This window comes from Syzygium oleosum, unplaced genomic scaffold, assembly GCF_021117445.2.
Source record: "Syzygium oleosum isolate NSW1041296 unplaced genomic scaffold, Sole_v2.1 Sole_v2.19, whole genome shotgun sequence".
Classification (NCBI taxonomy): Eukaryota; Viridiplantae; Streptophyta; class Magnoliopsida; order Myrtales; family Myrtaceae; genus Syzygium; species Syzygium oleosum.
The window spans coordinates 3433744-3447498 of NW_026607503.1; the positions used below are offsets into that span (position 1 = coordinate 3433744).

The following is a 13755-nucleotide window of genomic DNA, read 5'->3' on the forward strand; positions in this document are numbered from 1 at the left end:
CGTTGCTTGCTTGCACCGGCTTCCTACCTACTCCCTCTTGCGAGGAAATTTTCAATTGAGTCCCCCGAGTTGGAATTCTTTTCGCAAATGACCCGTGGTTTTTGGTTTTTGTCTCAATTGAACCCCTGCGCACGTCCGGCATACGTCAATTTGCCCCCCACGCTCGCCGCCGGCCGGAAAAAGTGGCCGGCTGAGGTGAGATAGAGAGAGAAAGTGGAGGGAGGGGAGGACGGAAGGTGGTGGTGCTCGAGCACCGATGAAGATCCGACGTCCCTTAGTTGAACGGATCCGCCCGGCCGCTGCTACATTAGGTAACACAAATGCTCTATCTGCTCTTTTTTCTCAGAATTCTGTAAATCCCGGTTCTTGAATTATGAGGTCGCGTTGTGATTGTAGCGGTTTTTTCACTTGCGGGAAAGGGATGAGTTGTTTCTCTTGCATTAGCTCTAGTTATAAAGATTTGAGCACGACCATATCCATTTATGACATTCGATCTAGCACTCAGAATAAGTTTATGAGCGCATGTTATTTGAGGTGTCGGAGGTTGCGGCCAGGGCGAGTTTGTTTGAACTCAATGAGGAATGTCGGAGCTTCGGCCGATGCCGGCACTGCTGCCTAGCCTCCCCCTCTACCTCTCTCTCTTTCCCTTCTCTTTCTCTCTCTATATTTAGGTTAATGATTTTGGACAAAATTGCCCCCGAATTCGTCCATGGGAGCTGCGCGTGCACCTTGGCCGCCTTCTTTTTCTGCTGGCATCAGGCGTTAGAGGCTAATTGATATACATTGTCGAGTTAGGGTTTCATTTGAAACAAAGTTAAGTGCAGGGGGTCTTTTTTTGGGAGGAGGCCACTTTGGGGGGCTAATTGGAATTTTCCCCCTTTTGTTTTCATTTCATTTAGGGTTAATACCACAAAAAATCCCAAACTGATGTACAAATTTACCCCAAACTAATTTTTTGACCACAAAAATCCCCAATCTGGTACACCCATTGCAAATTTACCCAAAGCTAATTTTTTTTATCGGCAAAAACTCCAAATTGGTACACTTGTGACAAATTTACCCTCCGTTAAATTGGATTAATTGCACGAAAAATCACAAATTGGTAAACCTGTGATAAACGGAGGGGTAAAACCCCAAATTGGTATACCCGTTAACTGTCACATGTCATCAAATTCAGTTTTTTGACAGTAAGATTTAATAAAAACTAATGAAGGGTAAATTTGTCACAAGTGTATCGGTTTGAAATTTTTTATGGTTAAAAAATCAGTTTGGGGTAAATTTGTCATAGATGTACAAGTTTGGTGTTTTTCGTGGTCAAAAAATTAGTTTGTGATAAATTTGTCACATATATATACCAGTTTGAAATTTTTTGGTGGTATTAACCCTTTCATTTATTAGGTATGTTGTTAGTGTAAAAAATAACTTACACACTCAACTTACGATGATTGGCATATGGAAGAATTCTGTTACAATACTAATTATAAATATTTATGGCACCCGTCTTACAAAAAAATTTGGTGTATTTTTTTTACACTGGCGATGGACATAATACTAATCTTTCTTTGACATGTTAGTTCCACTTTTTCACTATGATGAGCCATCCATATGAAGGGAAATTGCAATATCATCTTCGACTTGCTTCTCATATCAAAATAACCATATCCACATTTCAAACCCTACAATTATCAACTTTGATTACGTGATAATCAATTTCAGAGAAAATAGGTATATTTAAAATGCGTTTACCAATATACGTTTGCGTGCCAAGCCCATGTTGATTGTTGAGTAACTAGTTTAATTTTCTTTGGTGATTTTATAAGAGGGGACTGTGCTCAACCCATATTGAAAACATGACGACCACGACCCAATTAAACTCAAGAGAAATGTAAATTACATATAACGAATACAAAACGTACCGACAACTTTCGTATGTTTAGAATCCCTTTTCTATTACAATTCTAAAGTCGGTACTTTTAGCGAAACTAACGCTAAACAAATAGTAATAAAAAAGCTGAACATTAGTTAATATTAAAAATCGGACATATATCAGTTTATATTTTGCGCTCTACTCGCCCTTCGGATTGAAAATTCGAATATTCCAAAAATATACAAAATTCTAGTTAACAAAAGTTCTAATTTCGAATCATCATTCGAAATGGAAAATCGATTTATTTAGATTATATTGTAACGATGCTATGCTATTGTTGTTAATATATTCTCAATGATTTCAAATACAATAATATAACTAAACTAAAACTATCATATAATTTGGGGCTAAAGGTTTTCCTCGGGGTCGAAAGTTCAGCTTAAAAATGCCAAAAGCCCGGACCCGACCCGACCCGACCCGGAGAAAGCCCGATCCGCCCGCCCACGAAGACCCCATGGGCCGCAAATTATAGGTTAAAAACCCAAAGCGACAAGAAGCAAATCGGTGCCGGTCGTTCTCGTTCCCTCCCTCCGTTGCTGCTGCTGCTGCTGCTGCTTCGAGCTTCAGCTTCTTCGAGCGCCTTCACTTCCTCCTTTCTTCTTCGCGGCAGTAGGAATTCGTGGGGGGAGGAGGAGGAGGAGGAGGAGAAGTAGCTGCTGCTGCTGCAAGTCGAGCTCGAGGAAGCCACGCCGGGCAGAGCGAAGGATGGTGAGGCTGACCGCGGACCTGATCTGGAAGAGCCCCCACTTCTTCAACGCCATCAAGGAGCGGGAGCTCGACCTTCGAGGTATACTCCCGCACGCTTGTTTTTTCCACCCCCCAAAATGCCCTCCTCCTTCCCCGGTGGCCTTCGTGAGTTTGGGAAGTGTTTGATGGTTCCAGTGACCGTGGTTTCGTTCGTGGTTTTTGTGTGATTAGGTAACAAGATTGCGGTGATCGAGAACTTGGGGGCCACTGAGGTTCGTTCGTGCTTTTCTTGTAATTAGGGTTTTTTCTTTTGGGTGCTGAGAAGTTGCGTGAATTGCCCCTGGTTGGTAGCCCGGTTTTTTTGTGAGTCTCGTTAGAAATGGTTGAACGCAGTGAAGAGGCTGGCATCATTTTGTGCTGCAAAAAGGAGTTTTTTTTATGCGTATCTGGTTGGGGGTAGTTGGGGTTTCGATGTTTTTTGCTGATGTGAGTTGCAAGCCCGAGATATTGGGGGAATTTTTAGTGTTTCTTGAGTGGAGTTCTTGGTGAAGTATTCACGTAATGCTCAGGAAAAGGATCTGGTAGAGCTCTTTTCTTGGGTACTCCCGGCTTATGTTAGCCCATTTTGCTTGATGTGTGAATGGGCTAAGATAGGGCCGGGAGCACGTGGGATCCGCATGATATAACGGCTCATGTGAAATGGGCTAACGTAGGCTGGGAGTGCCTAGTAGTTTCTCCTTCTGGTGTCTTATTTAAACTCAGCAATTGCAAGATGCACACCTTGATTACAATCTGGTGCATAGGTAGTGATACTCTTTTGACACTCGGAGCATCTCATTGACTGTTGTTTGATGGATCTTATGTGTTGTTTGTTTCGTCTAGTGGAGAGACACCTTTGATGGTATACTGCTTATTATCTGGTCAATCGTTGTTCAGAACCTGCCTACTCATGTAGTTTCCAGCTATGATTTTCTTTTGTAACATTTTTGGTTCCTAGAGCATTTCTCTCTCCATCAAACGGATGTGAATTTTCTCTAGTCCATACAACAGAATTCTTGTCATCTCTCTCTCTCTCTCTCTCTCTGGGTGTGGTACAGTAAAACAAAGCCATTAGTTTTCACTGTTTGCTATTTGTCATTACATGGTTTCTCTCTTAGTTTTATATTACTAAGATGTTGATGCACATAATCGAATAATGTATGTGGCATATCTTGCTCGTCCTATGCAATGCAGTTTCATGCTTTTATTTGGTGCAGGACCAATTTGACACTATTGATTTGTCCGACAATGAGATCGTTAAGCTGGAAAACTTTCCATACCTTAACCGGCTGGGTACTTTGCTTATAAATAACAATAGAATTACTCGCATCAACCCTAATATTGGAGGTAATAATGGCAATCAGACGACTGTCTTACATCTCTCTTGTTTAGCCAAAAGTTAACACTACCTGTTCTTTTCCTTGGCAGAGTTCTTACCGAAGTTGCACACGCTGGTTCTTACAAACAACAGATTGGTCAACTTGGTTGAGATTGATCCTCTTACATCTCTTCCAAGGCTCCAATATCTTAGTTTGTTGGATAATAATGTCACAAAGAAACCCAATTATAGGTTGTATGTGATTCACAAACTAAAATCGCTTCGGGTGCTGGATTTCAGGAAAGTAAAAAGCAAGGTTTGTTGACCATTTGCAATTTGTGTTCTTTCCAGGCATGCCCTTTCTCTTCATGTTTGGAAGTGCATAGTAGTTATAGACTGATTGCTTTACCTGCTAGAGCAAAGAAGCATTATCTGACGATGCTTCTATCCTCAGTCATTCTTGTCTTACATAGATTTAGCAAGCTGTTTGGATGGACTTTGGGGTGACTTTAAATTATCCAATAGGCTTCATTTCATGTTTCCTGGAAAAATAATTTCTTTTAGAAAAAGATCATATTCCAAGGTAAACCTTATTATTTGTATGTTTTCTTGGTAGTTAATGGGGTACAGGTACTATGGAATCCTTCAAATAGAGTTCACTAAGTGGTCTGTTCATCTGTGATTAAGGTTAAATCTACATGTTGAAATCTTATATGCAGGCAGTCATTCTAGTTGGACAAGTACTGCAAAAAAACAAAAGGGAAAGAACTCCTCTGATAGAGAATAAAAAAAAGCAGGGTCCAGATCAAACATCTTTAATGCTCAAATTCACTGGAAGGATGCAAAAGAAGCCCTAAAAGAGGCCAAAGCTCCCATGTTCATGGCATAATCATTAATTAAACTGATTTGGCATCCTCTTTCACACATAGCATCAATACAAAACAATCCTTCTACACTCCTAATTGTTTAGGACCCAAGTGCTAGAGTTCCTTGTTTAGGTTGTTGTAGGGAACCATTGTGGTGAATATATATTTACTTCAATATCATTTTCTGTCTATACAGAGCAGGGAGAAATTTTATCCGTGTTTCGGTGGGTTTTTGTTATTCATTCTGTCAACAGCACATCCATTAAATAAATTTTTTTTCCTCTCCATGTTTACCTGTCCTTTTCCGGTTTGAATGCCTCTGTGCTCAATTTTTTTGACCAAAACATTCTGCTCAATTAATTGTGCTTTGATAGCCCAAAGTAATGGTTCTATTAAGTAGAGTCTTGAGTCTTACTTACTGTATTTCTAGTTTTAGAAAGAATCTAAAACACAATTTGTTAATAATGTTCTGCATTATAGTTTAAGATCAGAAAAAAATAATCTATTTTTATCTAATTGCTGATTAACTTATCTTGTGTCCTCTTTCACTCAAGACGTCAGTGCAAAATGGTCCTCCTGCCTTTCTTGCCCAATTGCCAGTGCCTTGTTTAGGTCGTTCACTGGAAATTATTGTGCTGAACTTTTGTTTACTTTAAAAGCATTTTGAGTCTATACATAGCAGAGAGAAACTTTTAGCTTTTCTTTGGTTGGTATTGTTCATTGGTCCAATACAACATCCATAAAATACATTATCCTTGTCTTCTTCTGGGTTTATCTATCGTTTTCTTGAGTTCGACTAACTCTCTGCTCCAAAAGCAATGGTTTCATAGTCTACTTTTAGATTTTAAATATTTTAGTTTTTTGAATTACCTCAGAAGCCTTAGAGCCTGTTTGGTTTGATTTTTACCAGTTGTTTTTTGCTTAATCTAAATCTTGCACCAAAGGCACTTTTTCTAAATCCAAAACTTCTGAAATTTTCAGGACACCCAAATGTTGACACGAAGACTCACATATAACTTTACCATAATTTTCTGGAGTTTGCAGAATATTTTAGATTCATGAAAGCAGAAGAGTACATTTCACTTTTGCTTCAGTGTAAACAAACAGACCCTTCATTATTGCATTTCTATTCAACTGCATTGATCTGTCCTTTTCCAGGGTTTGAATAGCTCTTTGCTCCAAATAATTGGTTTCATATTTTACTTCTACTCATTTTGGTGGTCAAGTCTTGTTGTATTTCTAGTTTCAAAAAGAAAAAAATTAGATTTATTATTAATTTTCCTGGATGATAGGAGAGATTAGAAGCAGAACAGCTATTTTCATCTAAAGAAGTTGAAGAGGAAGCTAAAAAGGAATCGACAAAGACGTTTTCACCAGGAGAGGTTCAAAAGGTTTTGGAACCCATTGAAGAACCGCAGGCTCCCAAAGTTGTTGCCCCTACACCGGAGCAAATTATTGCTATAAAGGTATTGCCTTTGCTTCGCAATGAACTTGCAGGGTTTGTGCAATCTTTTCTTTTCCTTTTAAGATGAGTGATAGATGTCTCAATTGTGTTGAGTGCTTTAATTGGTTTTGTGCTTTGAAATTGTTTATTGAGTACCTCTTTGAAAAAACTGGATCTAGGGTTAGATCTGCTTTGATTTGTTATCTTTCAGTTAGATTTGTTTTCTTCTTCTTTTGCATTGGTGATTAGCACTTTCCTGACTAGTAAATCAGAAACTTGGAAGGACGAGTTTTAGTACTAGCGCTGGTCCTTGAGCTATAAATTGTTCCCTGAGCTTGCCTACTGTTTTCTGATTCATCTTTCTAGTGCATATTTCAATCTCTCTTTGGGGACGAAGTAAATTTCTTTATTGACAAATTGATGCGTCCTGATTAACGTAACTGACAACTACAACTTACAAACTTTAAGTATTTCGATTAGAATTTTTTTCCACGTTTAACCATTATGAATTCTATTAATTGATTATCCATTCTTCAAAAAGTGAAAGTGAGGCCCATGAACTTCCTCTGACTTCCACTACCCAAAAAGAAAAGGGAGGAAATTGCACTGGAGAGGCCTATTAAGAGTTGATAGCTTCAGGACCCAATTAGGAAAAGGGAAATCTATACAAAAGATATACTACCTGCTTCCTTCTGAGCAATCTTAGTTGCGTTGTTACGGAGAGTTCAAACTTAAAGGAAAGAGTTAGAACTCTTTCTAGAGAACCCCCTGCTGTTTTAAGTAATAGAGCTGCTTCTCTTGATCATATGTTCAGAAGAGCCCATGATTGTCCATTTGCTACTATGTTGAATGCTAAATACAACTATACTGTGCTAATGCATTCATGTTAGATAATTAATTTGTTCAACCAAAATGGCTTCTGCAAAAGAGAACCATCTTCTTCTTTTATTAAGCTGGGGATCGTCCATAGTTTGATTTATGTTTGTACTTGCAGGCGGCCATAGTGAATTCACAGACTCTTGAAGAGGTTGCCAGACTTGAAAAGGTACTTAGATTTTCCTTTATTAAATATGTGCACTTTTCCATTATGTGTCCCTTTGTTTTGTGTCTAATATAATGCGGCGCGTATTATTGGAATAAGCAGGCTCTGAAGTCGGGTCAGCTTCCAGTGGATCTGAAAATACCAGAGGTCGTTACTGGGGCTGGTAGTGTCAAAGAAAGAGATGAAGAAATGAGTTCTACTAATCAAGATGAAGCAGATGTTGAACAGAAGAATGTAGAGGAGCAAACAAACGATGAACCTGCGCCCATGGAACAGGTACTATTCAAATGTATTTATACGTGAATAGATGCCTGTATATGAAATTCCTGTTGCTCTCTTCTGCTCTTTCCCGTGCTACAGCTCTTGGCAAAATTAAAAATTTTCAGCATTTATTATGACTTTCTCAAGTTTAGTCATTTTCTTCCCATCAAATTTTGAATTTCTAATACTAGTACTGAAATCATATATATTGAAATGAACTAGTTATTGAGGCCCATTTGCTAAACTGGAGCATCTAATGACTGGGTGCATAATAGTAGGCATAACAATAGTTCATCAAGCTAAGTCAAGTCCATGATTTTGTATTTAAACTTACTTTCATGGAATAAGAAGTCGATTCCCAACTAAATTTTGAGTCAATGATGAAAAGCTACACAAGTTTTGTGCTTGAGTTGATCTCAAAGTCGAACTCGAGGATCTAAAATACTGAAGATGTTCACTTTGTCATTCAAATAAGTATTTGGTCCCTCTCAGAGTTTCTAAAACACGAGGAATGTAAAAGCTAAAACCTGTTAAGTATATAGTTACGTAAAAGTATCTAAAATACAGAATACCAGCGAGACAATTAGGCTTGAACCACCTGTAGTCTGAAACAATTAATTAAACCTGACAATCATTAGTTCAAATATTTGCTCAAAATAGGGAGTTCAACAAATGTACTTGACAATAAAAAGAAAAATCTTTCCACAAATTATATTTGGATGAATGACACGAGTTTTTGGAGTTAATTTTGATCGAATTCTTCGACATTTCAACAATCCAACGTTGAATGTATAACTCATTGGTGGCGATGCTTCAGAGGGTCGATTGCCCCCAGTAAAGCATAAGCAGCATTAGCACTGCCCTTGTTGAGACATTTTGTTCATTCACTATTTAGGTGATGGGTTCGAATCCTCTTTGTTGCAATTCTCTCTGCTTGTTCTTGCAAGTATTTTGGTTCGATCTCAGAGTCATACTCTTTTGTTTGGGGTGTCTTGGAGCAGCGCAATCACTAAGTACGTCTTTATTTCATTCTCTTTCAGGAATAAGAGGTTCCAAGCAGTTGGTTTGTCGGACAGTTCTTGGTCATCAGCCTTGGGATGGAAAGAGCCAGTATTAAGGGAGAGTACTGGATGTTGTGCATGTATAATTATGCCAGGGGTGAACATGTTTTCCCTTTTCATCTGTTGGTTAGACCTGAATCTAATTTGTACTTTTATATCTCTCATAGTTTGCCAGTAGGATGAATCCTCCCTGTCCTCTACTAGATATTCACCTCTATAGAGCCATTTTCTGGTAGATTAAGGAATTTTAGATGAATATTTATTCGTGCATGATAATTGTTCGCGGAGAAGTATCATTCTCATGGAAAGGAAGAGAGCGTCTTTTGTTTGATCAGTAGTTGATCTCGCACTCTCTCAAATTTTATGTCTTACTGATTGGACCTAATACTCTCGATCGCATTTCTCTCTTTGTTGTACAAAGTTAGTCCCGACACCGACGCCTCCTTAGTTCTATTCGTTTGTTCTAATTTAGGAAAATGAGGAGACAACAATGGCAATGCGATCTTCGGGTTGTGAAGATAAATAGGTGCCAGCAGAATTGCCAATTTGCTTAATTGGCTTCGCGTGGATCCTGACCGATAAATGTCACTGACCAGATCAGTTGCTTGTAAGAGTTGGCAAATAGCTATAGCTTTACTACTTATGAGTGGAACGGAGTGAAATCTATTATTGTAGAGTGAATGGCAGTTGGGCGAGAGATAACAATTTAAGATCTTTTATACTATGTCAACTTAATCACATATTGATAAAACCGTGCGGCTTGCTTCTGCTTTTTGTCATTACCAAGGGTAACCTTTCTAGGCAGCTCGGAATGTTCGTGGAGTTCGAATCCTGGAAATCGAGGAACGTTGTATGATTAACGTGGAGCGATAAAACTGATCGAGAAACCCACATCGTGTTTCCCCTCATCGTGTTTCCCGTCCAAGATGGAACAACTACGGTCGGAAACCCACATCGTGTTTCCCGTCCAAGATGGAACAACTACGGTCGGACGTTGTCCCTCAAAATTGCCGCGAATCAAACAAGGGAATCGTTGTTTACAATGTCATCTACAAGGTCTTCTCAATAAACAAAGGCACAAGTGGGAACCTGTCGCCTTGGAAAATGTCGGATATCGAAAATAAAGAAAGAAGAGTGGGGACGAGGACATTCCTTTCTTCCTTCCCGAGACATCAACAAGGAGCGTTTTGCTTTGACACAGGAAAATGTAAACCCAAGTGACAGATAATATTACAGTAGGCTAGAAAAGTTTGGAGAAGATGGCGAATGATTTGTTTGGCAAGATCGCTCTGGAAGATGTTCCTGCTTTATCTTCTGTGTTTTCGGGACGAAATCTAGCAGTGGCGTTCGTGTTTGTTCTCGTCGGATTGATTTGCTTTAGAAATTATAACCTTTGCTCTTATCTTTGGATGTGGAGGCCGCGGAGAATTCGCTTCCCGCACGTCTTCGGCGGGAGGCTTCTGTGGGTCGGGATTGCCTTCACTCCTCGTCAGCTATGTTTGGTCCTGAACAGAATTTTCTGCCACTCTACTGACAACAGCCGCACGTCGTCCGCCCCCGACAGTGTTGAAAACCATCCAGAGATGCTCGATAATGCCACATCCGACCGTGTGCCAAGTAGGTATTCCACTCAATTTGATAGAAGGAACTGCGAGAATTTTCGCAGTCATTGGAAATAGGGAGCACAGTTTTTCTCATCCCTCATTGTAATGTCCCTGCGATATTTGTCGGTCCTGGTCACAGCTTTTCCCTTCTACTGTGACTGTATAGCTCTATCCTGACGGTATCTGATTCAAGGAAGTAATGGTGCAGATGCAGCCTTAGGCGAAACTGAGCTAAAGGAACTGATGTCTCACATAATGGAGTCTGATGGCGGTCCGCCATGGCAGCTGATGATGGAGAGACCAACTCCAACCCTGACATACAAAGCTTGGTGCAGAGACCCACAGGTAAGGTTCATCATTTTCTTGTCTAATAATCTGATCAGCTTACATTGATGCTCATCCTTTCAATGTACCGTGTCAAACGACCATCTTCGAACCGACTGCCCTACCTTGCCTTAAATTCTTGGGAAAAATTACATGTTCATGTAGATTTCTTCGACCTTCGATGTATTTCAGTACTGGGAAACTGTCAATAGCAATTGCATTTGCAACCTCGGATGCATAGTCTCTGGGAAAATTGTCTGTAGCACCTAGATCTCTCTTTCATGCAGATCGAAAACTGAGAAATTAGGAAGGTTTTCGTGAAGCCGTTCCACTTCTACCCCCATTTTTTTTTTAACGAGGGGTTCTGGTTGATAGTCTCGCACTGCCACTCCTGATGGTCTCCTTCATTGTCCAAATTGTTATTGCTCATGTTTCAGGTTGGCCCAACACAGTATCGCACGAGAACGGTTTTCATGGACATCTCGCCCGAGTTACTGAGGGACTTCTTTTGGGATGACGAATTCCGTCTCAAGTGGGATAAGATGCTAGTCTACTGCAGGACTTTACATGTCTGCCCGCGAACTGGAACCATGGTTGTTCACTGGATAAGAAAGGTACTGAATCATTGTACCAGTAAATGGAACTATTTCCCTGTAGGAGCTAACGTTCAGATTTGTGTGTGTAGTTACCACTGATCCGAACCGAGCGAGAGTACGTCATCATTCGTCGCATTTGGCAGTCTGAATCCAGCTACTACTGCGTGACAAAGGTAAAAGGCTCGCTTGATATCTCCACTGATTCAGTGTAGCTTCACTTCAGCATTTTCTTATTTGTCTCTCATGTCAAGGGAGTGTCACTGGACAAGTTCTAGAATGATTTCCCGAGAGCTACCTTTGGTAGCGAGAATTATCGAGCTGTCCAGATGCAATGTAGTCGTAACTTTCGCCTATAAAATATAGGCAAGAAGGTCATTCTAGGTACTTTCGGATGGCGAACCAAGTATTGTGCATAACATCTGGCGAATCTTTACCATCGATGAAGTTCGTCTGGAGATTAAAAGCGAGCTTTTATCAATACAGGGAATAACATATCCATCTCTACCGAATCGCAGAAATACCCGAAGAGTAGAGCTCTATTATTCTAGTTGGTGCATAAATCCAGGTACTTCTTTCCTCATTCGCTAACCACTGATATTCTCTCATAGATCACACATGGGGAGGTTTTGATGTTGAGAATGTCTATACTTCTTCCAGTAGAATCAGGGAACCGGCAGCAGCACCCCGCATCAGAGGTAATCTTCTTCCACTACGAGGACATTGGTGTACCAAAGGAGATAGTCAAGATGTGTGCCAGGGCGGGAATGTGGGGCCTCGTGAAGAAAATGGCTGCCGCAGCTCAGGCTTACAATCTCGCTCGAGCCAGCAGCGCACCTCGATCATCTTACGCAGTCCTCGCGTGCATAACCACCGAATGCGGGCCGTTGACGTTTCCAGCTCCTAATGTGGAAGTTCACAAGGACGAGAAATTGAAGGATACACGGAGAAAAGACGTGAATCCCTGGAAATGGTTGGTGGTGGGAGGAGTGTTGATAGCTTCCGGGCTGACTTTACAGGTCACTGGCAAGGTGGTGCTATTCCAGTTAGGAAGATGGATGACGCGGTTCGCAAGGGCGAAGGGGAATCAGCGAAAGCATTGAAGCAAGCACTCAAACAAGGATTCAACTTCGTCTTGTTTCGCGCCTGGCGATGTGAAGGATGAGCTCCGGTGGTTGCACCAGAACCAGATATCAGAAGCAACTGCAGGGACTAACGCATCTTTCAGATTTGAAGGGATAGCAGAGCGATATTGCTCTTCCCGGTGAGCACCAAAGTAACACAGAATAACGCAGGTTACTGTTGATTCTTAGGTTTTCAAAAAGGCATAGAACAATCAGTAAAGAGATGAACTAGAGACATTGTAATACATCGTTGCCAATCAGGAAATGGTGAGACAGATTTTCTTTTTCGACTGAACAAAAATCTGTCTCACCATTTCATGCCGCCAGAGCTTGGGTGTAATCTGTTGCTAGGTTTTAGATCAAGAAAAATGTACTCAGTATACCTATTGCTTCGGCTTCTCCTAATCACACCAATATCATGACATTCAGCGACATTAAATGTCACTTGTCGAGGACTACAATATAGTCTTATCTAGGATCATCAGAACCGCAAAAAGTTTGACCGCACGTTTGATTGATAAGTATTTCTAGCGAGATTATATGGTTAATCAGACACATCCATTGAAGGCTTCAACAATTAGACGTATTAGTATCTAAAGAACCTACTCATGACTCGATGTGCTTCGTGCCACAGGCCCACAAGTCACTGAATTGTATGTAGACCACTAAAATGAGAATCTAGAGCACCACATATGGATCGCCAGATATCAAGTCTGTCCAATGTTCCTGTCGTGCCCTTGTACTCCGGACAATAAGCTTGCTATCCCAAAAATGTGAGATTTGCAAGTCAAGGTCATAGTACCACCTATGACTCCTCACCTTAGGAAGAACATTGATAGATGTGCATTCAAAACCTCAATAAAGCAAAATGCCATCGCCTATAGCTGATGCTATTTGCCCATCAATCATACTTACGGAACCGATCGTTCATGTCTAGATGGTATCTATCTACAACAAAAACAATCAATGCAAAGCGCACAATTAGATTATCAAGCATATATACCAATACAATATATTCAACCCAAACGCAAACAAACTCGTAATAGTAGCAACGTGACATGAAAATCCACCACTCTAATGATAGTGGCTGCATAACATGAAAATCCATCACATATGGTCACGTAAGACCAGAACACCACCACAGTAGCAACAACTAGATATTTTAATGAGTGGGACCACTCTTTAAGTTCATACTGGGTTGATAGAAAAGCTAATAGGTCATAGAGAAACAGAAGTAGAGAAATAAACAGACCATATAAGGTCCACCCAGGCAGCAGCATCCGAATCGGCAAAGGTACTCCCTTACAGTCCAGACTTAAGCTTAATCCAATAGAGTGTATGCTTCTCCTTCCGATAGAAGGCAGCAGATTTGATATATTGCAATTTCCACGCACTCTCCGAGCAATATGCCCCCACCTAGAACAAAAACATATCGTTAGCAGCCATTACACAGGAACTACCTAGA

At 40.5% G+C, this 13755-nt stretch overlaps 3 protein-coding genes across 4 annotated transcripts in view; 2 read left to right on the top strand and 1 right to left on the bottom strand.

The window, feature by feature from the left end:
- Positions 1-2452: 2452 nt before the first annotated feature.
- The window catches only part of LOC115693714 (U2 small nuclear ribonucleoprotein A'), a 60289-nt gene continuing 48986 nt past the window's right edge, over positions 2453-13755 (top strand). Inside the window, exons 1-8 of one of the 2 annotated variants that reach the window (XM_030620772.2) lie at positions 2454-2714; positions 2846-2886; positions 3871-4000; positions 4082-4287; positions 6130-6303; positions 7276-7326; positions 7426-7599; positions 8625-8880. In XM_030620772.2, the coding sequence (XP_030476632.1) occupies positions 2633-2714; positions 2846-2886; positions 3871-4000; positions 4082-4287; positions 6130-6303; positions 7276-7326; positions 7426-7599; positions 8625-8630 (864 nt within the window). In that variant the 5' untranslated portion in view covers positions 2454-2632 and the 3' untranslated portion in view covers positions 8631-8880. Of the gene's footprint in view, positions 2715-2845; positions 2887-3870; positions 4001-4081; positions 4288-6129; positions 6304-7275; positions 7327-7425; positions 7600-8624; positions 8881-13755 lie in introns of those variants that run through there. The other variant, XM_056319980.1, reaches the window with a different exon arrangement.
- On the top strand, positions 9703-12616 carry LOC115693713 (uncharacterized). Its single transcript, XM_030620771.2, has 6 exons — positions 9703-10262; positions 10458-10594; positions 11011-11187; positions 11259-11342; positions 11653-11734; positions 11827-12616. The coding sequence occupies exons 1-6, from the start codon at positions 9905-9907 to the stop codon at positions 12267-12269; spliced, it is 1281 nt and encodes a 426-aa protein (XP_030476631.1). The 5' UTR covers positions 9703-9904; the 3' UTR covers positions 12270-12616.
- The window catches only part of LOC115693710 (eukaryotic peptide chain release factor subunit 1-3-like), a 71045-nt gene continuing 70566 nt past the window's right edge, over positions 13277-13755 (bottom strand). The window contains exon 4 of the mRNA XM_030620768.2: positions 13277-13706. The gene's annotated coding sequence lies outside the window, so the exon portion shown is untranslated. The remainder of the gene's footprint in view (positions 13707-13755) is intronic.

Bases quoted from the DNA above. Each gene is read 5' to 3' on its own strand.
- LOC115693713 (XM_030620771.2), top strand. From the start codon at position 9,905: ATGGCGAATGATTTGTTTGGCAAGATCGCTCTGGAAGATGTTCCTGCT. The intron at 10,595-11,010 runs GTAAGGTTCATC...CTCATGTTTCAG, and splicing joins CTTGGTGCAGAGACCCACAG to GTTGGCCCAACACAGTATCG. The intron at 11,735-11,826 runs GTACTTCTTTCC...TACTTCTTCCAG, and splicing joins TAGTTGGTGCATAAATCCAG to TAGAATCAGGGAACCGGCAG.